Source organism: Solanum tuberosum, unplaced genomic scaffold, assembly GCF_000226075.1.
Source record: "Solanum tuberosum cultivar DM 1-3 516 R44 unplaced genomic scaffold, SolTub_3.0 scf00189, whole genome shotgun sequence".
Lineage (NCBI taxonomy): Eukaryota > Viridiplantae > Streptophyta > Magnoliopsida > Solanales > Solanaceae > Solanum > Solanum tuberosum.
Window position 1 is genome coordinate 270,561 of NW_006239113.1, and position 25,474 is coordinate 296,034.

At 31.2% G+C, this 25,474-nt stretch overlaps 1 protein-coding gene and 2 pseudogenes across 1 annotated transcript in view; all 3 read right to left on the bottom strand.

Moving 5' to 3' along the window:
- LOC102586306 (D-galacturonate reductase-like) overlaps positions 1-1,967 on the bottom strand; it is a 4,509-nt gene extending 2,542 nt beyond the window's left edge. The window contains exons 1-3 of the mRNA XM_006355022.2: positions 1,685-1,967; positions 968-1,211; positions 406-585 (exon numbers count right to left, since the gene is read on the bottom strand). Of these exons, the coding sequence (XP_006355084.1) occupies positions 406-585; positions 968-1,211; positions 1,685-1,950 (690 nt within the window). The 5' untranslated portion in view covers positions 1,951-1,967. The remainder of the gene's footprint in view (positions 1-405; positions 586-967; positions 1,212-1,684) is intronic.
- A 3,594-nt stretch (positions 1,968-5,561) lies between these two features.
- Positions 5,562-13,731, bottom strand: LOC102586631 (D-galacturonate reductase-like; annotated as a pseudogene).
- A 5,611-nt stretch (positions 13,732-19,342) lies between these two features.
- LOC102586974 (D-galacturonate reductase-like) lies at positions 19,343-22,822 on the bottom strand (annotated as a pseudogene).
- Between the last annotated feature and the right edge of the window lie 2,652 nt (positions 22,823-25,474).

Here is a 25,474-nt window from a genome sequence, read left to right on the forward strand (position 1 = left end):
TTACAAAATTGTAACAAAAATGCTCCATTGCTGATCCTTCACCCTAAACTCATTTGACCTTTTTTTCACAAGTTAAAAGTCACCAAGAGGAGGAACATTGTATACATTTTTCTTTATTTTATTCATATCTGAATATCTTTGTCTAATTGAATGACATTCATATTTCTTACTAAAGAAAACTTGAGGACATAGTAAACCTAATACTATAAGAGCAATTCACAGGGACCGTAAGGTGAAATATTGAATGTTGAAAGACTAAACCCTCTACTGGTAATATCGAGAAGGTTAGTTTCCTCATTAGAAGGAATAAAGATAGAAAAGATCATACCATATAATTCGAGACTAAAGGATGAAAATTACAATTAAATTATAATTCACAAGAAGATGAAAACACAAAAAGAATACCTGAGCAGTGGTTTTCCCTTTGGATTTAGCAATTTGAGTTAGAACATCACATTCCATAACTCTATTGTCACCCCAAATTGTATTATATGCACCCAAAGGAGAATAAGCAGTTATATGAATTCCCTTTGCATTGCAAAATTCCCTTAGTTCCTTTTGTTGCCAAATTGGATTCATCTCCACCTCAACAAAACAAAATTAGCCATCTATCAGATAAAGGGAGATTCAAAATTTTAAGTCAGTTGAGATATATAAGTGCTACGATATTCATTATTGAGATAGATTTGTCTATTTAAAATTTTTATTTTATATATTTCGAGTGGAAAGTAATAGGTACGGTTGGATATTCATAGCCAAAGATGGAATGGTTAAAAGGGTGTTTGAGTAAGCTTATAAGTTGGTTAGTAATAATATTTTTAACTTATAAACACCTTTTAACTTATTTAGATGTTTGATAAACATTGATTATTTACTACTTTTAATCAGCTAATTCAAATAGACTTTTAAGTCAGTTTATCTTATCTATTCTCTCGAGTAGTTGAAAATTTTGAGAAAATTGACTTACTTGATTAACGGCAGGAGGAATTTTAGCGACGGAAAGAAGTTCCTCAAGTTTTTTGCAGGAGAAATTACTAACACCAATTCCCTTAGTGAGTCCAAGATTTTTGCATTCTTCCATACCTTCCCACACACCCTTAATATCCAATGCATGAATTATTTCTTTTGGAACTGGCAATTTTTGAATTGTTTCACTTACTCTCAAAGGGTGGTGAATTAGATACATATCCACATATTCCAATTGCAATTCTCTGCACAAAAATAAAATAAAATTAAATGCAAAATTAAATTTGTGAATTTAAATATATCGACTAGATAGATTTTGGGATACATATGAACGTTTATTTGCAAAAAACTTTAGATAATTCACAACATTTTGAAACGAAAATAGTAAAGTTGAAATGTACTAGTTATTTCTTAAACAAGTTAATTTCACTAAACACTTTTATAATATGATTCAATTTTAGATACATCATATGTATTTCAAAATCAATACTTATACCCTTTATACAAAAAAATAATAATCTACTTTTTACAACCCCTATGAGATATATTGGTATATAAGTTTATCAAAAATAAATTAAAATTATAATTGTGTGTATGATTCAATTTTAGATACATCATCTATATTTTAAAATCAAACACTTATAACACTTACCTATCCTCTCCCCCAACCCCATGAGATATATCCATAACTAAGTGTGTAAAAATAAATTAAAATTACAAGTGTAAGTTTTTTTCATAATATAAAAGTTCATCCCTTGATTTAATAAGACCAAGATGTAGAGCCTCAACAATGGATTCTCCTAGAGGTTTTTCCGATTGATAAATAAAGGCGGTGTCGAAATGGCGATAGCCGGCTTTAATGGCCTCTAATAGAGCGGATTTCATCGTCTCCAATGGGTCTGCCCCTGGCCGAGATGAAAGAACAGTTTCCATGCCAATTGCCGGCATGGCCTTGTCACAATTGTTCAATATCACTTGTTGCATTTTTATTTTTTGTTGAAATGTTTTGATCATATGATATAAACCTAAAATTTGAGAGAGGAAAGAACACTTATTTATAGATAGAGTCAAGATCGTATTAATAAGATTTGACGCCTAAAGTCAAACTTCACTTCCAAAAAAGATAAAAAATATTATTTAAATAAGAGGGAGAAGAAATGAAATTTAAGTTTTATATATTAATGGAGTGAAAAATTATATTTATAGAAGAATCAAATTATTGATAAGTAATAAATAGATATATATATCTTGATATGCATTTATTGGTAATTTGATTAAGTAATAATATGATATTTATTGTAGTTTAAAAGTTTTTCACATATTTCCTATTTTAGAGTGTTCTTTATTTTATTTTATTTTCCTAAAATTGGTAATCTTTAATATTTGCACATGTTTTTTATTTGATGAAGATTCGTGGGTCAAAATATATTTGACTATAACTTAATTTTGCAAGGCAAAAGTTTAGGTTCAACATAAATTGTCTAGTATACTAGCCTCTAATTCGCAAGGCATATTTAGAAATATTTTGCATTGTCCTACAAAAGTTTAGAGAACTAAGAATCAGAATTTTGTGGGTTTTTGAAACTAAACTTATGACTTATAAGGCATCTTGTGAATTTTGTCAAATTTTGTCTTGTTCGGTATAAGTTTAGAGAACTAAGATGCATTAACTTTGTGAGTTCTGAAACTAAACTCAAGGTTATTTTCAGTCACAACTTTGTTACTTGCAAAACAAAAAATAAAGATCACTCTAAAATAGGAGATAACATATTTTATGTGATTAACTTGATTTAATAATTGAATGAAAACGTGCACCTTTTTAAAAAAATTATAAATTAAAAATATCTAATTAAAATACTTTATTAAAAAGTTCAAAATCTATCTAGAATATTCTAACAAATTTAAAACATTAGTTATATATTAAGCCATTTTTATCGCACCTAAATAAAAGTATAGTTTAAATTTGAATGAGCTCATTATGAATTTTGCCGGCCTAACCCCATAGAGTGAGTACAAATTTCCGGTCAAACCCCTATGTGTGGAGATCATACCATATATAAGTCAAAACTTTCTATAATTGTCTGTATAAGAATATTTTACTATAATAGTCAAATTCTTATTTAAATTGATCCTTCATGTTATATTATGTTAAATATTCTCTATAACATTATTTTATTATAGCAATAAAATTTTTTACTGTAATAGAGATTCAGTTGTAATTCTAGACTGAAGGATGAATATTATAATGAAAATAGAACTCAAGACAAATCCCTTAAAGTACGTCTAATTATACAATTTATCCTTTAAATTTAGAAGTATAGTTTAAATTTAAATGAGCCCATTCATTATGAATTTAGCCGGCCTAACCCTATAGTGTGAGTTCAATGCAGGACCGCACATAAGTCAAGTTCGGCAGTATAGAGTGAGTCCAAAACAAGTTTTTTCACGTTTCTATTTTGAGGTGATTTTTAATTTTAGTCTCTTAAATTTATAATTTTAAATTTTTGTCTCTTGTGTTCATTTAATAAAAAATTATGGGTCAAAGTACTCATAACTATAACTTAAATTTGTTCAACTAATTCAACAAATAAAACTTTTTAGAAAATATTTTGCCTTAATGCATAACAGGGTAAATTTTTTAGTGAACTTTTATCGGAAGGTATAACTTTTGTTACTGAACTTATTTTTTGGGACGTAACTTTTATACTGAACTTATGTCTTGGGCATAAATTTTGTCACTAAACTTATGTGACATAGTTTGTACCTCTGAACTTATACCCTGTGACATAACTTGAGCTACTAAACTTCTGTCTTGGACATAGCTTTTGCCTTCTGGTATAACTTGTGTCACTCCACGTCTGCACTTATGCCTTGGTCATAGCTCGTGCCTTAGGCATAATTTTTATTGTCTTGAAGCATAATTTGAGTCACTGAACTTATGTCTGAGGCCTACGGCATAATTTAATTGAACTTGTGCCTTGGAATTTGTTTTGTTTTGTTTTGTTTTTTCGCTTTTAGGGACATTTTTGGATTTTTTTACTTAGAATTTTAAAGTCAAGGTGCATAGCGGTCTTTTCAAGAATAGGGGAGTACAAAATAAGGAGTTTGAAGGGTAAAAATTAAAGACCACCCATATAGGAACATTTATGTGAATGACCCAACTCAAATTTTCAACAAAGACAAAAGTAGGTACAAGCCTTGGCAAATCCCAATATCCCAAAACCCAAAATGGATAAGTATATACTAAATTGGTCAGTTTGTAATAAACAAAATCCCTTATATATAATCAACATGTGAGATAGTTTACAATAAACCTGAAAAATTATAGATCACAAGAACTAAAATATGACTAAAAAAGGTTATCATTAAGTAAATTGAATTAGGAGATGCACCATATTTCAAACAATTTAATACTATTTGTTAGAATCATATAGAAGTTCACATCAATTGGACAGATGATCAAAATGATTTTAGAATGAGTAATAATGATTTTTTTTTTGTGTGGTTAAAGTAGAAGCCATGGTGAAAACACTAAGCATGTTCTTGTTGTTGAAAAAGTGGCCAATCAAATATTTGAAGGTAAGTATAAGATATACATATAATTTACCTTTTTTAGATCTTAATTGAGGGATCACACTGAGTTGTTATTGTTCTTGTATAACATTCCCATAAAGTACAAGAAACAGAGATAAGGCGGAAGATCATACCATATATAGTAAGACCTTTTATAATTGTCATGTATAAGAATATTTCACTATAATGGTCAAATTCTTATTTAAATTATTTTTTCATGTTATATTATGTTAGATGTTCTCTATGAAATTATTTTGTTATAGCAATAAGAATATATCATAAAGAGGTTTGATTGTAATTCTAGACTGAAGGAATAAAATTATAATGAAAATAAACTCAAGACTAAACAAAACTTGACAATAATAGATAAGGATGTGATCTAGTGGTCAATGAAGTAGTTGGTTGAGATCGATCAAGTCGCAGGGTAATTACTTCTCATTAATATTTTTTAACTTTGATGAACAAAGGTACCTGATATATATTACTAATGAAAGATGACAACATATATCCTGTGAAATTAACCCAAACACCACTTTTTCTTTTTCTTTTTATAAAAAAAACTAGACAAGAAAAAGTATCCACCAAGAAGTTGATTGAGGATTGTTTTTTCCATTTTTCTAGATTTTTTTTTTTCATACTCAACAAAGAAATGGAGGTGTGAAGTGGGCATTTGGTAATTTAAAACACAATAATTCATGGCAAATGGAAAAGTTAGTTTCATGGACTAATTCAACACACTTAAACTAATTAAAGGTTAAATGCGCTTGACCGAATAAAACAAAGATGAAAATCACAACATAACAATAATTCGGGGACAAAAACTGCTATATATATAGTTACTCAAAAGTTAATGTAACCAACAACAAATGATGTCCATCGATATCAAGATGACACTATTGAGTATTTATTTGATCCAAAAACCGATCAATAAAACATATTCTTAAGTTTGAACTAACTAATAACTTTAAATTAAATTTTGAAATCGAGCTCTGATTGAAATGTAATCCTCAATGAAAAAACAATTAGATCTCTGCATCTGATTGCAACAGAAAATCATGAGGTCCAAAATGAGAAGCCAAATTGAAACCTTTGTGCTGTGGAAGTTCACTTATTTTTTCCAAGTCTTGTTGAGTGAGTGACCAATCAAATATTTGAAGATTTTCTTTCATTCTCTCCTTGTTGAGACTTTTTACAACAAGACTCACCCCTTGCTCATAAATCCACCTCAATGCTATCTGTATACACAGAGACGGATTTAAAATTTAAATATTTGTTATTTTTCTTGTAATCACAAATGTGTTTGTTTTTAAATTCACAAAATTATTTAACTTTATGGACCAGTGTAGTAGAAGAATTTTTACACTACACGTCATGTCACATAAAAGATGAATACAAGTACTTGTCTAATATGATTAATCGAATTAATATTTTTAAAAATAAGATAGGCAACTTGCTATGTATAATAGATGAAAACTGAGGTCGGATGGAATTTCTTCCTTTGTCTTTTTTGTACCCTTTTCACTAGGTGTTCGATAGTAGCGTTAGGCCACAAATCATTCGGATTCACCTTGTGTAATGCGTAATTCGAATTAACCTTGCGTAATGGCATGTCACTTTGAAGGTAAAATGAAAGAGATCAATCAGAGCAACAATGAGAGCTCCATGAGCATCTCAGATATTTTGTATTAAGAAGAAGAAGATTACATTGGGTGAGTCACAATATTTATAACTCTCTTACTGTGACTTGTAACTAATCTTACTAACTAACTCTATGCTAGGTAGTTACAACTAATTATTATAAAATGACTAATCTACCCTTTCACTTTTAACAGCCTAACTAACATTAACTAACTTCTAACTGACAGTAGCTCATCTCCACATCACATTACTCCCTTCAAGCTTGGAGGGGAAAATATGTTCAACACTCCAAGCTTGGATAGAAGATGATCATGCTGTAATCTGGTCAATCCTTTGGTTAAGATATCAGCAGGCTGCTCCTTAGTTGGAATGTAATCCACCTTGATCAATCCCTTTTGTAATTTCTCTCTTATGAAGTGACAGTCAATCTCAGTGTGCTTTGTTCTTTCATGATATACAGTATTTGCTACAATTTGTATTGCAGCCTTACTATCACTATATATTTGACTTGGCAGTTGAACCTCAACACCTACTTCTTTAAGCATGCCAAGTAGTCATACCAATTCAGAGACTGTGGAAGCTAAACTTCTATATTCTGCTTCAGCAGAACTTCTTGAAACTGTCGTTTGTTTCTTAGCCTTCCAAGACACTAGTGATTTACCAATCTTGACCATGTATCCTCTAACAGATTTCCTAGTGATTGAGCATGAGGCCCAATCAGCATCACAATATGCAGAAACTAGCTCATCTGAGTCACTTCATAACAATAAGCCTTGCCCTGGTTGTCTCTTTAGATACTTAATCACCCTTAGTGTTGCATCCATGTGAGACTTCTTTGGTTGTTGTAGAAATTGGCTTAGAGTTTAAGTGTTGAATGATATGTCTAGTCTAGTCATATTCAAGTACAAGAGTTTGCCTATGAGCTTTTGATACATAGTCTGATCCACCAGAGGATACTCCAACTCTTCTGGATATTTGCTTAGGTGATCATCATACTGTTTGGAAGTTAGCTTAACATTGATGTCAATAGGGGTTCCTGCAGGTCTGGCTGCTGTCATGCCAACCTCAGAAATAAGCTCAAGAATGTACTTCCTTTGATGCATTAGTATACCCTCAGCTGATCTGACAAACTCAATGCCTAAGAAATATTTTAGCTCCTCTAAATCCTTCATATTGAGTGCTAGTTGCAGTGCCTTTTTAGTTTCTTTTATCAACTTCAAACTGCTTCCAGTTACTAACATATCATCCACATAAACCAATACTATAATGATTCCCTCTTCTGACTTATTAATGAACAAAGAATGATCATATTGACTTTGTTTGAAACTCAATTTAAGAAGAGTCTCAGTCAGTTTATGATTCCACTGCCTTGGAGCCTGTTTGAGTCCATATAAAGACTTTGTCAGTCTACATATTTTCTCCCCTTGACTGACAAAACCTAGAGGTAGCTGCATATAGATTTCATCCTCCAAGTCTCCTTGCAAAAATGCATTAAACACATCAATTTGATGGATAGGCCAATGTCTAGAAGCAGCCAAAGACACAATGGTCCTCACTGTCACCATTTTAACCACATGTGAGAAAGTCTCATTATAGTCTATCCCTTCTTGTTAACTGTAACCTTTTGCAACTAGTCTTGCTTTGAACCTCTCAATCTCACCAGTAGATTTATACTTGACTTTGTATATCCACCTACACCCAATAGGCTTCTTTCCAGGTGGTAAGTCAGTGATCTCCCAAGTATGGTTACTGTCCAATGCCTGAATTTCATCTTTCATAGCAGCAACCCATCTTGGATCCTTGATAGCTTCTGAATAACTGGTAGGTTCCTTGCATGGTGTAGTAGCAGCAGCAATATAACACTGATAGCTAGGTGACAAATGAGAATGGCTCAAATAATTACACAGAGGATACTTCACTTCCTTATGACCTGGCAAGGATACAAACTCTTTTAACCACAGTGGAGCTTGTCTGATCCTAGTAGATCTCCTGCTGGTTGGTACAACATCAGTCTCAGTAGCACTCGGAACCATCTCAGGTGCACTTGTGTCATTAACAGCAACATGCACACAATCACTACCTGCTGCACTGTCAACCCCATCAGCTGCAGTCATAGGTGGAACCTCAGGTTGTGAATCGTCACACTGCTGTAAAACATCATCTGATGATGGACCACAACGAGGTAGTGAAGCAAGATCTAAGTGAGGAAACAAAACGCCTGTATCCTGCAAAGGATCTGTAAATACAGGTTGGTGTACCTGGTTTTTACTTTGAGAAAATGGGAATATTTCTTCTCTAAACAACACATCTCTACTTGTGAAAAAGGAGTTGCTGCTCAAATCTAGCAGTATATACCCCTTTTGTACTTCTGAATATCCCATTTGCACAACCATTCTTGATCTTGGCATCAATTTGTCATGAACATATAGATCTTTGGCAAAACATAAACATCCAAGTGTCCTCAAATGACTTAATACAGGTGGAGTACCATACAATCTCTCATATGGAGTTTGAAAATTGATAACCCTGCTGCTGGGAAGTCTGTTAATAACATAAGCTGCAATTAGAACATAGAGTCCCCAATATCTTAAAGGTACTTGTGCTTGAAACCTCATAGCCCTAGTAACTTCAAGTATGTGCCTATGTTTCCTCTCAGCTACCCCATTTTGCTGTGGGGTATATGGACAAGTTCTTTGATGTATAATCCCCATATTTTTGAACATTTGATCACAAACAGAATTGACAAACTCTGTGCCATTATCAGTTCTTATTATTTTCACCATTTTACCAAACTGTGTCTTGACAAACTATAAGAATACTTGCAATGAAACACAAATATCAGACTTGAGTTTAAGTAAGAATACCCAAGTCATTCTGGAGAAGTCATCAACAATAGTAAGTACTTATTGCCATCACAAATAAGAGTATTTTAAGGACCCCATAGGTCAATATGTATCAGGTCAAAACAACATTTACTTTTGATACTACTAGTAGGAAAAACTACTCTTGTTTGTTTAGCATATGGACACACTAAACACTTAGAAATCCGACACAAACTCTGCTTATTCATATCAAATATTCTAGCAAGAACTGTTGATGAAACATGCCCTAATATCTTATGCCATAGTTCCATATCTGAATCATGACACTCTGAGCTTGGATTGGTAGCAAAAAACGCAACCTTCAATGCAGACTCCTTCTTTTTATCAACTAACTGATGCAACAACAAATATAGACCTCCGGCCTCTCTACCAACCTCTTTCACCTTCCCACTGTAAAGCTCCTAGAATACACAAAAATGAGGGAAAAAGGTGACTGAACAGTCTAATTCCTTTGTGATCTTACTGACAGACATCAAGTTATGTTTGAATTCTGGAAGATGAAACACATCTGTAAGAACACTTCTAGTAGATAATGCACATGATCCAACATGAGTAACTTGAGTGGCATCACCATTTGGAAGGTATACTGTCTTAGGAACATCCAGTTTTGATACAGACTCTTTAATCAACATATCCAAATTAGACACCATGTGATTAGTTGCCCCAGTGTCCACAATCCAAACATCACTATTTTCAGAGACAAAAAACACATTACCTGCTGAATGAGTAGCATTGCAGGCTACTACAGCAGGTTCTGATCTTTGCTGAAACATGTGGAGTATGTGATCATACTGATCCTTTATGAAAGTGCAGCCCTGAAGAAGTTGTTGAACATCCTTCTCAGCTTGGCTCACTGTCCTATTGTGGTTATTGCCAGCTAAGTTAACATTCATGTTAGCTGTGGATGATTCACCCTTTGTACTTCACTTGGTATATGAACATAAGTGTTCATACCATATGAGAAGTGCCTGAGATGTTGATGTATTAGTGTGACCAACATCAGCTGTTACCTGACCAGAAGTAACACCTTGAGTCTTTCTTTTGGATTTGAAGTTAGGAGGATATCCTATCACCTTGTAGCAGAACCCCTTACTATGTCCTTTACATTTACAGAACTCACACACTAGCATAGAATTCCTTTTAAACTTTTGATTTACCCCAGAACTGCTACCAACCTTGGAGTACAGAGCTACTGAATCCTCACTAATGAAACTCATGCCCGTACTACTAGTGTTATTAGTGTGAGTAACCATAGCATTTTGACTCTCATCCCCCACTATCATTCCATACGCCTGATTAATAGTTGGTAATGGATCCATGAGAAGAATCTGACTTCTAGCCTGATGATATGACTCATTTAATCCCATCAAAAACTGATACAACTTCTGCCTGTTAAGATGAATCACAAAGCCTTTGGATCTATCACAATTACAAGAAGGAGAAGGTACCAAAGCCTCAAATTCATCCCATAGATTTTTAAGCCTCGTATAGTATACAGAAACAAACATATTACCCTCCTGCAAGGAAGAAATATCTTTGTGTAAACTGTAAGATCTAGATCCATCCACTCTGTTAAATCTCTCTTTTAAATCAATCCAAACATCAAAAGCAATAGTAGCAAATGATATACCACTCAGTAAACTCTTCAAAACTGAATTCATAAGCCATGATAATACAATGGCATTCACTCTTTCCCATTGTCCCCATAATTCCTCACTATAAACCTCTTTTCGAGAAGATCCATCAATTAGCCCTATTTTATTCCTCTCTAACAGAGCTAGCCTAATAGATCGATTCCACAGAGTATAGTTTTCAACACCTACTAGCTGAAACGAGATGATGCTAATTCCACTAACATCAGTAGGACTGAGAAACAAAGTATGATTATAGTCGATACCTTGTCCTGTTCCAGTGTTACCATGTAAGGAACCAGTAGCTCATTGGCCATTGTTGACGATTGGAGACTGATCCACAGCTATTTGATCATTCACCATATTAGATCCTTGATAAATTGTTGTTGCGGAAGCAAAACCAGAGAAAAATCAACAATTATTCACCACAAAATTCAGCTCCAAGCTCAGATCTGTAATGAATTCTGATGATACAGATGAATCGATGAATCAGAAATTGATTCTTTGATCCTTTGCACAACTCGTCTTCAACAGTAAGCACTGTGAAGGTATTGCTCTGATACCATGAAGGTAAAATGAAAGAGCTCAATCAGAGCAACAATGAGAGCTCCATGAGCATCTCAGATATTTTGTATTAAGAAGAAGAAGATTACATTGGGTGAGTCATAGTATTTATAACTCTCTTACTATGACTTGTAACTAATCTTACTAACTAACTCTATGCTAGGTAGTTACAACTAATTATTATAAAATGACTGATCTACCCTTTCACTTTTAACAGCCTAACTAACATTAACTAACTTCTAACTGACATTAGCTCATCTTCACATCACATTACACCCCCATCACTCTAACCTCATTTAACCCCTTTTCACAACATAGAAGTCACAAATAGGATCATTACCTTGCGTTTTTCTTTATCTTTTTTATATCTAAATTTTTTGTCTAGTTGTTTGACAAGCAACTTTCTTAATAATGAAAACTTGTGGACACAATAAATCTCCTACTATAAGAGCAATTCCTTGGGAACAAAAGGGGGAAATATTGAATGTTGAAACACTAAACCCTTGACTGGAAAGATTGAGAAGGTTAGCGTCCTCGTTAGAAAGAATAAAGATATAAAAGACCATACTATATAATTCGTGACTGAAAGAATAAAATTATAATTAAAAAGGAACTAACAAGAAGAATACCTGAACAGTGGTTTTCCCTTTGGATTTAGCAATTTGAGTTAATACATCACATTCCATAACTTTATTGTGACCCCAAGTTGTATTATATGCACCCAAGGGAGAATAAGCAGTTATGTAAATTCCCTTAGTTCCTTTTGTTGCCAAATTGGATTCATCTCCACCTCAACAAAACAAAATTAGCCATCTATGAGACAAACATAAATAGTGACCTTTTCAAATGTAAAGATAATTCTAGAGCGATCAGAGACAGATTCAGAATTTTAAGTCAGTAGGGATATATAAGTGTTATTATATATATTATTGAGAAAATTGACTTACTTGATTGACGGCAGGAGGAATTTTAGTGACAGATAGGAGTTCCTCAAGTTTTTTACGAGAGAAATTACTAACACCAATTCCCTTAGTGAGTCCAAGATTTTTGCATTCTTCCATACCTTCCCATACACCCTTAATATCCAATGGATGAATTATTTCTTTTGGAACTGGAAATTTTTGAATCGTTTCACTTACTCTTAAAGGGTGGTGAATTAGATACATATCCACATATTCCAATTGCAATTCTCTGCACACAAAAAAATAATTAAACACAAATTAATTAAATCTGTGAATTTAAATATCGACTAGATAGATTTTGGGACATATATGAACGTTTATTTGCTACAAAACTTTGATAATTCACAACGTTTTGAATCGAAAATAGAAAAGTTGAGTAATGGTTATTTTGAAATGTACTAGTTATGTCTTAAACAAGTTAATTTCACTAAACACTTTTATTATATGATTCAATTTTAGATACATTATCTGTATTTTAAAATCAATACTTATACACTTAATACAAAAAAAATCTAGTTTTTACACCCCCCTATGAGATATATTGGTACATAAGTTTATCAAAAAATGAATTAAAATTATAAATATGAATATTATTCAATTTTAGATACATCCTCTATATTTTAAAATCGAACACTTATAACACTTACATATCCCCTCCCCCAACCCCATGAGATATATCCATAACTAAGTGTGTAAAAATAAGGGAAAATGCACAAGTATCTCCCAGCCTATGCCCAAAATCTCTGAGACACACCTAACATTTACTAAGGTCCTATTACCCCATCCAAACTTATTTTATATATAATTTTCTACCCTTTTTCGGCCTACGTGGCACTATCTTGTGGGTCCAGTGCGTGTTGACAATTTTTTCAAGTATAGTGCCACGTAGGCCGAAAAAGGGTAGAAAATTATATATAAAATAAGTTCGGGAGGTAATAGGACCTTAGTAAAGATTAGGTGTGTCTCAGGGATTTTGGACATAGGCTGGGGATACTTATGCATTTCCCCTAAAAATAAATTAAAATTACAAGTGTAAATTTTTTTCATAATATAAAGGTATAAAGATTTGGTTTTGAAATATAGAGGATGTATTCGTAATTGAAATATATCTGAAGAATCCAATGTAATTAATTAAAAAAAATTACTCTGAAAATAATAATGTTGTCACATAAATCGAAATGATATAATATATAACACTTACCTAAGACTGAGTTTACAAGCCCCAACAATTTGGTCACGTTGAGCAAAAGTGCACCATAACTTAGTAGTAATAAAAAGTTCATCCCTTGACTTAACAAAGCCAAGATGAATAGCCTCAACAATTGCTCCTCCCAGAGGCTTTTTCGATTGATAAATAAATGTTGTGTCAAAATGACGATAACCAGCTTTAATGGCCTCTAATAGGGTGGATTTCATCGTCTCCGATGGATCCGCCCCCGGCCGAGATGAAAGAACAGTTCCCATGCCAATTGCCGGCATGGGCTTGTCACAATTTTTCAATGTCACTTGTTGCATTTTTATTTTTTGTTGAAATGTTTTGATCATATGATATAAACCTAAAATTGGAGATAGAAAAGAACACTTATTTATAGGTCTCGACAAGATTTGAGGACTAAAGTCAAATTTTAATCTAAAAAAGATTTAAAAAAAAAATTTAAATAATATGGAGAAGGTATGACATTTAAGTTTTATATATTAATAGAGTAAAACAAATATATTTATTGAAGAATCAAATTACTGGTCAAGTAATAAATAGATGTAATATCTTGATAAGATATGCATTTATTGGTAATTTGATTAAGTAATAATATGATATTTATTATACAACCAATAAGTTAGACCAACAAACTTCAAAACTGATCTGACCCGACCCGATCATTACACACCTTAAATCCCGGATATAGTTTTAAAATGTTACAATCCAAATTTTTTTGGTGTGTTTAGGAATGTCAATCAATTTTTTTACCAAAGTTGGAGATTTCTTTCTCAAAATCTAATATCCAAAACTATTAGATATTCCCTTCCCGAGTCTATATTAATCATCAAATTGTCGTTCATTACTATACATAAACATAATCTTCATAAGAAATTCATAAGCTTCACGACCATCTATTGTTGATACCCAATTTTGACCCTCCCCAATAATAATTGATTTTGAGCTTCTTAATATTCAAACGATTTAAAATAATTAGCTATGTCGAATCCAAATAGTTTCAAGGTTAGTGTAAATAATTTCAATCGATTTTTATAGTATTTGAATAATAAATATATTTCATATAATTATATAAGTAATTAGTATATTTTATAAATGTTTGAAAATCATAACAAAAGATTTTTGCTTCGTTAAAATAAATATTTTATTAATTTAGTTTTAGTTTGAATTATAGCTTTAATTTTGAATTAATTAGCTTATTGAAATCGATTAGTTTATAATTAAGTTAATTATTTTATCTCGTTAAGATTAAAAAGCTCATAAATTAATTATGTTAATTTGTCCTATTTGAATTCTAGCCGAATCTTCTAAAATTAATTCATTAATTTATATTAATTCATCTTATTTAACTTTTGGCCGAATTCACCAATTAAATTCAAATCGGCTAAGTTTTTAACATCAATTGGTTCTAATTCTAATCCCTTGTAATTGCAATTATAGCCACTTCCTTACCAATTTCTTCAACCACTTTGCAAGACCAAATTTTGGGCCTTTCCTCTCAATTTCAGCCGGCCTAGTTTAATTCAATGCTCAGCCCAATCCTAAACAAAGCAATTCATATCAATCCAACAACAATACAATTCCCAATCCAACTCATTCCCAACCCAATAGTACCAAACCGGCCCATTTCTTCACCAAATAACCCACAACATTCCAATATAGCCTAACAACAATACAATACAGCATACAATACGCCATACAGTACCCCAACCCCACTGCCCATACTCTTCATCTTCCTCCAGACGCAACCCAGAAAAATCCAGCCAAATTCGAAAATCTCGTCACCCATCTACGAACCCATAACCCTTAACCTAATCCATCACCCTCACATCTCATTTTCCCCCTTTTCGCAGAGTCTCAGAGCAGAGAAGGACTCCCCATGCCTTTTACTGTTGGTCTCGGAAAGGAGCAACGAAATTTCAAAAAAATTTCTTTCAAAAATCCAACGGATTTCCCCCTAAATCGCCCCAACTCCCCCTATAAATAATCCTTGACATTCAAGTGAGAGGGGTAGTTTTTTTTTTTGGAAATTGGATTTTGACAATGTTTTAGAGCTTAGTTCTTTGGAAATACTCATTTTATACTCGAAGAAATTTTAAAACGATTCTCTAATCTTAAGTTCCGGAAAGTTCGCTGCTTAGATTCTGCTTGGAAATTCTTGTCTTACCGTTCGTATTGAGATTTTAAGGTGTGGAAATCGCTGCTTTCAAACTCGTTGTCTCAGTCGCTGCCCGGAAGAAGGTGAAAATCCTTTCTTAAACTATTGTTTCGTTTGATCTTTAATTGTCGTGCTTACTGTTTATTTATTTACTTTTCTAAATTATGTCTTGATTTTCTTTATAATTAAGATTGGGAAAAATCAATAATGTTTTAGCTAGATTTATCTTCCTGGGCCAAATTGTGGTCACTGTTTGTTCATTGATATGTGAATATGAATATTTGGCATTTTGTTCTTTTTCTTTGGTTACTTTTAGCCTTGTTGTGGTTCTTTAAAAATGTCCAATACTTTCAGTGTGTTTAATTCATCTCCTTGTGGTTTGTTTAGCTTGTATTCATGAAGTCGACCACGTCTCGGTTTAAAGGTGTCATTGCTAAACTTATTTCAATTGTTGCATATATCTTTTAGTGGGCTATTTTTATTCAAATTCATCGATTGTTTAAGTTTCCATCTTCACGTCCTTTCAAATATTGACTTCTCAACATGCTCATTTTAGTTTAACTTCCATGATTAGTGTATTATCTTTGGGTTAGATGTTTTGGTCTCATTTTGCTAAATAATCTAAGATATGTGTGATAACATTTTGGCCATTCTAGTTATGTATCAATGTAGCCAACGGGACTTATATTTTGTCCAAAATCTTACTGATTTATTTATTTTAAAATAAAAATAAAAAATGAACATGACATATGGGTTATTTCAACTCCTGTCTGTTGCTTTGTTTTTCTTACTTTAAATTGTTTTGATCAAAAGAATATACTGCTAAAGTTTTAATTGTTTGCTTGTTGAGATATATTTTGTTCATTTGCACATTCTTAGAATGTTATCATATGGGCCTAACAATGGCCTTTGGTTTTTATTTTATTTTTATCTTAAAATATTTAAGTCACTTTTATTTGAATTCAATTACATTCATTTGTTTCCTTATTTCAAATGCTAATCTCTACTTCTTTTCTTTCTCTTTGTGTGTATGTGAATCCCTGTTCACGGTGGACTTATCAACCTTGCATTACCGAGTTGAGCCATAAAGGCTCGATCTTTGCTTTCCCTATTTCTCGAGTCAAAGCCCCTATACATTCGGAAGCTATTACGGGTTCCAGAACTCCAACGTTCTGCTGGAAATTAGTTCAAAAGCCTAAGAAATGGGCTGTATACATATTGTATACAGAACTATACACTCATTATACAGAGATATACAGGTTAAAAACGCAGGAATACAGGGCTGAGGCGGAATACATATGTTTGGAAGCAAGAAATACCTGAAAAGAGCTAATATATACGCTCATATACACTGATATACATCCACCGTATACCAAAAACGGGATTGGGTTATAACCCAAAAAATCCAGCGAAATTGGCCCAAAGGAGGCCCAAATTCAATTTCTCTCTTACTCTTTAATTATTTAATTGTGATTATTTATTGTTTGTTAGTTAACTCTAACTTTATAATTTTTTAACTAACTTAATTAGATTCCCCAAAAGATAAGCTATTTCCTTTGTGTTGGTTAAAATTGGTTTAAAGGTCAAAGTATTTATTCCTCAAGTAAACTAAAAAAATAAAATAAAGTAAATATATATATATATATATATTCTTTACTTGGTCATTTTTCTCAAAACAAAAAGGGATTAGTCAAAACTTTGCTTTCATTCTTCAATTAATTAAAAAATAATTTTCATGCTTAAATTATTTATTTCGAAAATGAATAAAAGAAATTCTAATTAATCTAGTTTTATTATATTCTAATCATTTGTATTTCAACTCAAAATGTTTTATTTTGGATACCTTTCTCTAAAAAAAATAAAAGCATGTCATTTATTTAACTATTTTTCTCAAAGTTAGCCAAATATTGTAAATTATTATTCTTATGTTAAATCACATTTTTTTCTAAAAAATAGTCAAAATATATTTTAGTCGAATCGCAGGTCAACCGCATGTTAGCGGACACTTCGAATGGTTAAACCCTTCTCGAAGTGTAAATTGAACCCCCGTAACTCTTTTTTTGGTATTTTTCAAATGATTTTTTTCTGTTTAAATCTTTGGAAATTATAAGTTTTTCTTAATTTCTTTAAAAAATTAAGTGGCGACTCTTTTCTAAGTATTTTTCTCAAATTGTTTTTATAGTTAGAACATTTCAAAAAGTGATTTTTCTAGAAATAGTTAAATTACGGCACAACATCTATAAAATAAATTTCTATTTCTATACATTTTGTTGCTCTATTTTTATTTCTGCATTTGTTATTCTTTATGCGAGTGGTAATCTTATACAATAAACTAGTGATAAATTAATAAAAGAGAAGTTAATTTATAATTTGAACTAGTACCCCATAATTAATAAATCTTGAATTTGAACAAGAATTTCAAACCCAAACCCCTATTATAAACTAAAATAAATTGTTTCAATCAACCAATTTGAATAATTAATTATAAATCAGTATGATTTGCAATTAATCTATTTGATTATAGACCACCACCTTTTATGCTTGTTGAATTTGACAAGTCTTTATAAATTTCAAAACCCTAAAATTCAAAGTGGTAAAGTATATACTAAATTGTTCAGTGTATAATAGACAAAAGCCTTTATATATTATCAACATGTTAGTTAATCTGCAATCAACCTAAAGAATATATAGATCACAAGCACTAAAATAATGGTTAAAAAAGGTAAATACATTAAATAAATTAAATTAAGAGATACACCATATTTCAAATAATATAATACTATTTGTTGTATCATATAGAAGTTCACATCAATTGGGCACATGATCAAAATGATTTTAGGTATGTTAATAGTTATTGTTATCGAGAAAGTGATCAATCAAATATTTGAAGCTAAATATAAAATATGATATAAGTCAGACCTTACTATAATTATTCTTATTTAAATTGATCGTTCATGTTATATTATGTTAAATATTCTCTATAACATTATTTTACTATAGCAATAAAAAATATATTATAAAAGAGATTCAGTTGTAATTCTAGACTGAAGGATGAAAATTATAATGAAAATAGAACTCAAGACAAAACAAATTGACAAGAATATCAAAAGGTGTGATCGAATGATCAATGAAGTAAGTTGAAAATCATCAAGTCACAAGGTGATTTCTTCTCATTAATTTGTCCTAACTTTGACAAACAAAATTACCTGATACATATTGCTAATGAAAGGTGACATATATCTTGTGAAATTAACCCAACCACCACATTTTTTAAAAAGAAAACAGGCAAGAAAAAGTAAACATCAAGAAGTTGAAAATACAACAAGAAAATAAGAGAATACCTGAGAGTGGTTTTTCCATTTTTCTAGGGAAAAAAAACAATTTCATTATCAACAAAGAAATGGAGGTGTGAAGTGGGCATTTTGTTAATTTTAAAAACAAAAATTCATGGCAAATGTAAATGTTAGTTTCAAGGACTAATTCAACACAATTAAACTAATTAAAGATTAAATGCACTTGATTGAATAACACAAAGATGGAAATCACAACATAACAATAATTTGGGGACTAAAACTGCTACATAGTTTCTCAAAAGTAAACATAACCAACAACAAATGACGTTCATCGATATCATGATAACATTATTGAGTATTTATTCTATCCAAATCAAAATCAATCGATAAAACATATTCTTAAGTTGGACTAACTAGTAACTTTAAATTAAATCTTGAAACTGAGCTCTAACTAAAATGTAATTAGATCTCTGCATCTAATTGCATCACAAAATCATGAGGTCCAAAAGAAGAAGCCATGATGAAACCTTTGTGCTGTGGAAGTTCACTTATTTTTTCCAAGTCTTGTTGAGTGAGTGACCAATCAAATATTTGAAGATTTTCTTTCATTCTTTCCTTGTTGAGACTTTTTACAACAAGACTCACCCCTTGCTCATAAATCCACCTTAATGCTACCTACATAGACAGAGACGAATTTAAAATTTAAATATATATATTATTTTTTTGTAATCGCAAAAATGTTTATTTTTAAATTCACAAAATTATTTAACTTTATGAACCGATAAAGTAGAAATTTTTTTTACACTACATGCCATGTCACATAAAAGATAAATATAGATATCTGCTTATCATTTGTGGAATTAATATTCATAAAGATAAGATAGACAACTTGCTATGTATAATAGGTTAAATTCATACTAATTTAACATTCCCAAAAACTACAACAAAAAAACAGAAGAGGTCATATGGAATTTTTCTCTCTTTTTTTTTTTACCTTTTTCCTCGATAGTCGTGTTGGGCCTCAAATCATTCGAATTTATGTTCGTAAGACTTATTGAATGGATAATCTCTCCAATAATTATTTTTCATATTCAAAACTTAAGCTTAAAATTTTTGATTGAGAGTGAAGAGATCTTATTTATCCTACCATTAATTAACCAACACAAGCTTTTTTCACTTCAAGTTTTACTATGCAAAAATAATTATTTACACCATTTGTTATACTATTCCTTCCACCACAATCCCTAACGTTACAAAAATACTCCAATGCTGATCCTCCACCCTGACCAACACCATTCCACGCGACTTCATATGTCATTGAAGTGGACGTCATGCAACATGCCACCCTCATAACCCTAGCCTCATTTGAGCCTTTTTCACAACTTAAAAGTCACAAAGAGAAATATTATGTTACATCTTTCTTTATCTTATTCATATCTGAATATCTTTGTCTAATTGATTGACGACTAACTTTTTCAATAAAGAAAACTTGAGGACATAGTAAACTCCATACTATAAGAGCAATTCACTGGGACCGAAAGGGGAAATATTGAATGTTGAAAGACTAAACCCTCAACTGGTAATATCGAGAAGGTTAGTATCCTCGTTAGAAGAAATAAAGATAGAAAAGACCATACCATATAATTCGAGACTAAAGGATGAAAATTACAATAAAATATAATTCAGAAGAAGATGAAAACAGAAGAAGAATACCTGAGCAATGGTTTTCCCTTTGGATTTAGCAATTTGAGTTAGAACGTCACATTCCATAACTCTATTGTGACCCCAAATTGTATTGTATGCACCCAAGGGAGAATAAGCAGTTATGTGAATTCCCTTTGCCTTGCAAAATTCCCTTAGTTCCTTTTGTTGCCAAATTGGATTCATCTCCACCTCAACAAAACAAAATTAGCTATCTATGAGACCAACATTGAATTGTCATATTTCTAATAAGCAAAAATATTGACCTTTTCAGATGTAAAATAATCCTAGAGCGATCAGAGGTAGGTCTAGAATTTTAAGTCAGTTAAGATATACAAGTTTTGTGGTACTATACTCATAATTGAGATAGATTTGTTTATTTTAAAATTTTCATTTGTATATATTTCGAGTGGAAGGTAATAGGTATGACCGGATTCATAGCCAAAGATAGATTGATTAAGAGGATGTTTGAGTCAGCTTATAAGTTGGTCAGTAATAATTTCTTTAGCTTATGATCAAATTAGCTTATAAACACCTTTAAACTTATTTATGTGTTCGATAAACAACGAAAGTACTTATACGCCAAAATCGGCTAAAAAATACTTCTGATTTGATCAAATATTTTACTATTATATTCCTAATATCTTTTCTTAATTCTCAAACTACTCTTCCCAAAATAGAACTCTCAACTCCCTCTCCATTACATTTTTTTCTCCTTGTACATATTCTTAAATTTATTTTATTGGTAAAAACATATAAGACATATTAGCCATTTTAAAAGAAAAATTATTGATAAGTATTTATTAAGTAGGTCAAGTGCTTCTTATTAGTTTATGTACTTCTTTCTATCTAAACACATAACTGCTTATTTATAAAATTAATTTTAGCACCTAAACTTATTTTTCAACACTTATACTTATAGACTACTTTTAATTAGCTAATTCAAACAGACTCTTAAGTCAATTTATCTTCCCTATTCTCTAGAGAAGTTAAAAAAATCGAGAAAATTGACTTACTTGATTGACAGCAGGAGGAATTTTAGCGATGGAAAGACGTTTTTCGAGTTTTTTGCAAGAGAAATTACTAACACCAATTCCCTTAGTGAGTCCAAGATTTTTGCATTCTTCCATACCTTCCCACACACCCTTAATATCCAATGGATGAATCATTTCTTTTGGAACTGGAAATTTTTGTATTTTTTTCACTTACTCTCAAAGGGTGGTGAATTAAATACATATCCACATAGTCCAATTGCAATTCTCTGCACAAAAAAATAATAATTAAACACAAAATGAAATTTGTGAATTTAAATATATCGGTTAGATAGATTTTGGAATACATATGAACATTTATTTGCTACAAAACTTTAGATAATTCACAACGTTTTGAATCGAAAATAGAGAAATCGAGTAATGGTTATTTTGAAATGTACTAATTATGTCTTAAACAAGTTAATTACACTAAATGATTCAATTTTAGATAGATCATCTGTATTTTAAAATCAATAATTACACCCTTATACAGAAAAAATCTACTTTATCAGAGATATATTGATACCTAAGTATATCAAAAAATAAATTAAAATCATAAATGTGTATATGAATTCAATTTCAGATACATCCTCTATATTTTAAAATCGAACACTTATAAAATTTTGCACTTACATATCCCCCTACCCCTACCCCATGAGATATATCCATAACTAGGTGTATAAAAATAAATTAAAATTACAAGTGTAAATTTTTTCTTAATATAAAAGTTACAAGGATTTGATTTTGAAATATAGAGAATGTATTCAAAACTGAAATATATACATATACATCTCTCTCTATATATATATCTCTGAAGAATTCAATGTAATTAATTAAAAAAATTGCTTTTGTAATATTGCCCCATAAATTGAAACGATATAATATATGACCCTTACCTAAGACTGAGTTTACAAGCACCAATAATTTGGTCACGTTGAGCAAAAGTGCACCATAACTTTGTAGTAATAAAAAGTTCATCCCTTGACTTAATAAAGCCAAGATGAATAGCCTCAACAATTGCTTCTCCCAGAGGCTTTTCCGATTGATAAATAAACGCCGTGTCGAAATGACGATAACCAACTTTAATGGCCTCTAATATGGCGGATTTCATCGTCTCCGATGGATCCGCCCCCGGCCGAGATGAAAGAACAGTTCCCATGCCAATTGCCGGCATGGTCTTGTCACAATTGTTCAATGTCACTTGTTGCATTTTTATTTTTTGTTGAAATATTTTGATCAAATGATATAAACCTAAAATTTGAGATAGAAAAGAACACTTATTTATAGATAGAGTCAAGATCGTATTAATAAGATATGATGCCTAAAGTCAAACTTCACTTTCAAAAAAGGTAAAAAAATTATTTAAATAAGAGGGAGAAGATATGAAATTTAAGTTTTATACATTAATAGTGTAAAAAAATATTTATAGAAGAATCAAATTACTGATTAAGTAATAAATAGATGTAATATCTTGATATGCATTTATTGGTGATTTGATTAAGTAATTATATGATATTTATTGTAGTTTGAAAGTTTTTCACATGTTGTTCCAATTTTGGAGTGATCTTTATTTATTTTATTTTTCTAAAATTGGTAATCTTTAATTTTTGCACATGTTTTTTATTTGATATGATGCAGATTTGTGGGTCAAAATATCTTTAACTATAATTTATTTTTTCCAGGTAAAAGTTTAGGTCCAACTTGTGTAATATTTAATTCGCAAGGCATAAGTTTAGAGAATTTTTTCATTGTTCTCATAAAAGTTTAGAGAACTAAAAAACATAACTTTATGAGTTCTGAAATTTAAATTTATGTCTTTCGCTTTGCGATATTCTTTTTTTCAATTGTCAGGGTTATTTTCAGTCACAATTTTGTTTGTGGAATGACAAAAATAAAGACCAATCTAAAATAGGAGATAACATATTTTATATGATTAACTTAATTTAATAATTAAATAAAAACATGCACATTATATTTTAAAAATAAAATAAAAATATCTAATTGAAATACTTTATTAAAAGTGCCTAACAAATTTAGAAGACTAATTATATATTAAGCCATTTTTACCTCACCTAAATATTCATATAAAAAGTATCTTTAAATTTTAATGAACCCATTATTAATTTTGCCGGCCAAACCCTATACGGCAAATAAGGCAAGTTGGCCGTATAGAGTGAGTCCAAAACAAGTTTTTGCACATTTCTATTTCTCTTTTGAGGTGATTTTTTATTTTATTTAGTCGCTCAAATTTATGATTTCAAAATTTTGTCTTTATTGCTATGGACCAAAATAGCTTTAGCTATGACTTAAATTCGTTGGACGCAACTAATTAATTTCGCAGATAAAACTTTTTTAAAAATATTTTGCGTATAACTTTAATTTGCAGGGGAGGGTTTTCAAAATATTTTTATCTTAAGACATAACTTCTGATACTGAACTTATTTTTTAGAACATATCTTTTATTACTGAACTTATGTTTTGGGGGCATAAGTTATGTCATTGAATTATGTCATGTGGGATAGCTTGTGTCGCTGAACTTATGCCCTATGACAAAAGTAGGTCCAAGCCTTGGCTAATTAATTATGTACCAATTCCATATTTAATCAATGTGTACTATAGTAGAATACCTTTTATAAACGATAAAATGTAAAAGGGGGCATTCGACCATTTTTCTCTTTAAAATTTGAAATTATATTTGATCATAAATACATACTGAAGTTCTTATTTTAAAGAAAACAAATTTGGAGCATTCAAAATGGGCCTGTTAAAATCAGACCCAAAATGAGGGTTGAAATGGGCTTGTTAATTTTGGACCCTTATATACAAGACTCTAGTCGTGAGCACTCTCTCAATATAGACGATAACAAATACTATCTCCGTTCACTTTTAATTGTCATAGTTTTCCCTTTTTAGAGTTAAACTATAAAAAAACTTTGACTAACATATTATGATGTATTTTTTCATCATATTGATATGCAAAAAATTGTAATTTATAGTATTTTTCGTATAATTTTTGAATATCTAATTTTTTGTTTAAAATATCGAATTAATATAGTCTAATTTAACTTTAAAAATTAGTCAAATTGACTTTTAAAAAGCGCAACATGACAATAAAAATGGACGGAGGGAGTACTTGACATATACGTAAACATACCATCTAAGTATATTTTAGGTGTTAATTTCTCATACTTACAACATATACTTTATATATCGTTCATACGGTTTATATGCATATACAATTCGAAAAACACAAATAGAATGTTTGGTTTGATTTCTCGTGTCACGCCCCGAGCCTACACCCTGGGCGGGACCGGCACCTGAAGACCATTTCTGGCCCCAAGCGAACCCTTGGCCTGACTTTCTTAACTCAGCGGAAACCTAACCCAACAGAATAACTCAATGCAATGCAATATTACAAAACAACTTAACTTATAAAATATGGCCATAAAGGCAACTCGAATCTCAAAATAGAATATTTACATATATACAAAGATGAGAGACTTAAAACTAACTGACTGACTGTCTGTCTATGAAGCCTCTAAAATACTGAGATGGATGTTGGGACAGACCCCGCAACATCCTAATAAAACAAAAACTAAGAACACAAAATAATTGAGTCCTCCGGAATGCAAGGAGGCTCACCACTGACTCTGGAGTGCTCAGCTGGATCAACGACGTGCAGGATGCTGATCCGGGGTACCTGTATCTGCATCATAAGACGATGCAGGCCAACTGGCATCAGTACATGGAATGTACGAGTATGCAAGCTGGAAAACTAAGCAACAAAGGCTAGAAGGAAAACTGGAAGAAACTGAATAGCTTACCTGGCTCAACTCAACTCAACCTGACTGACTTCTTTCAA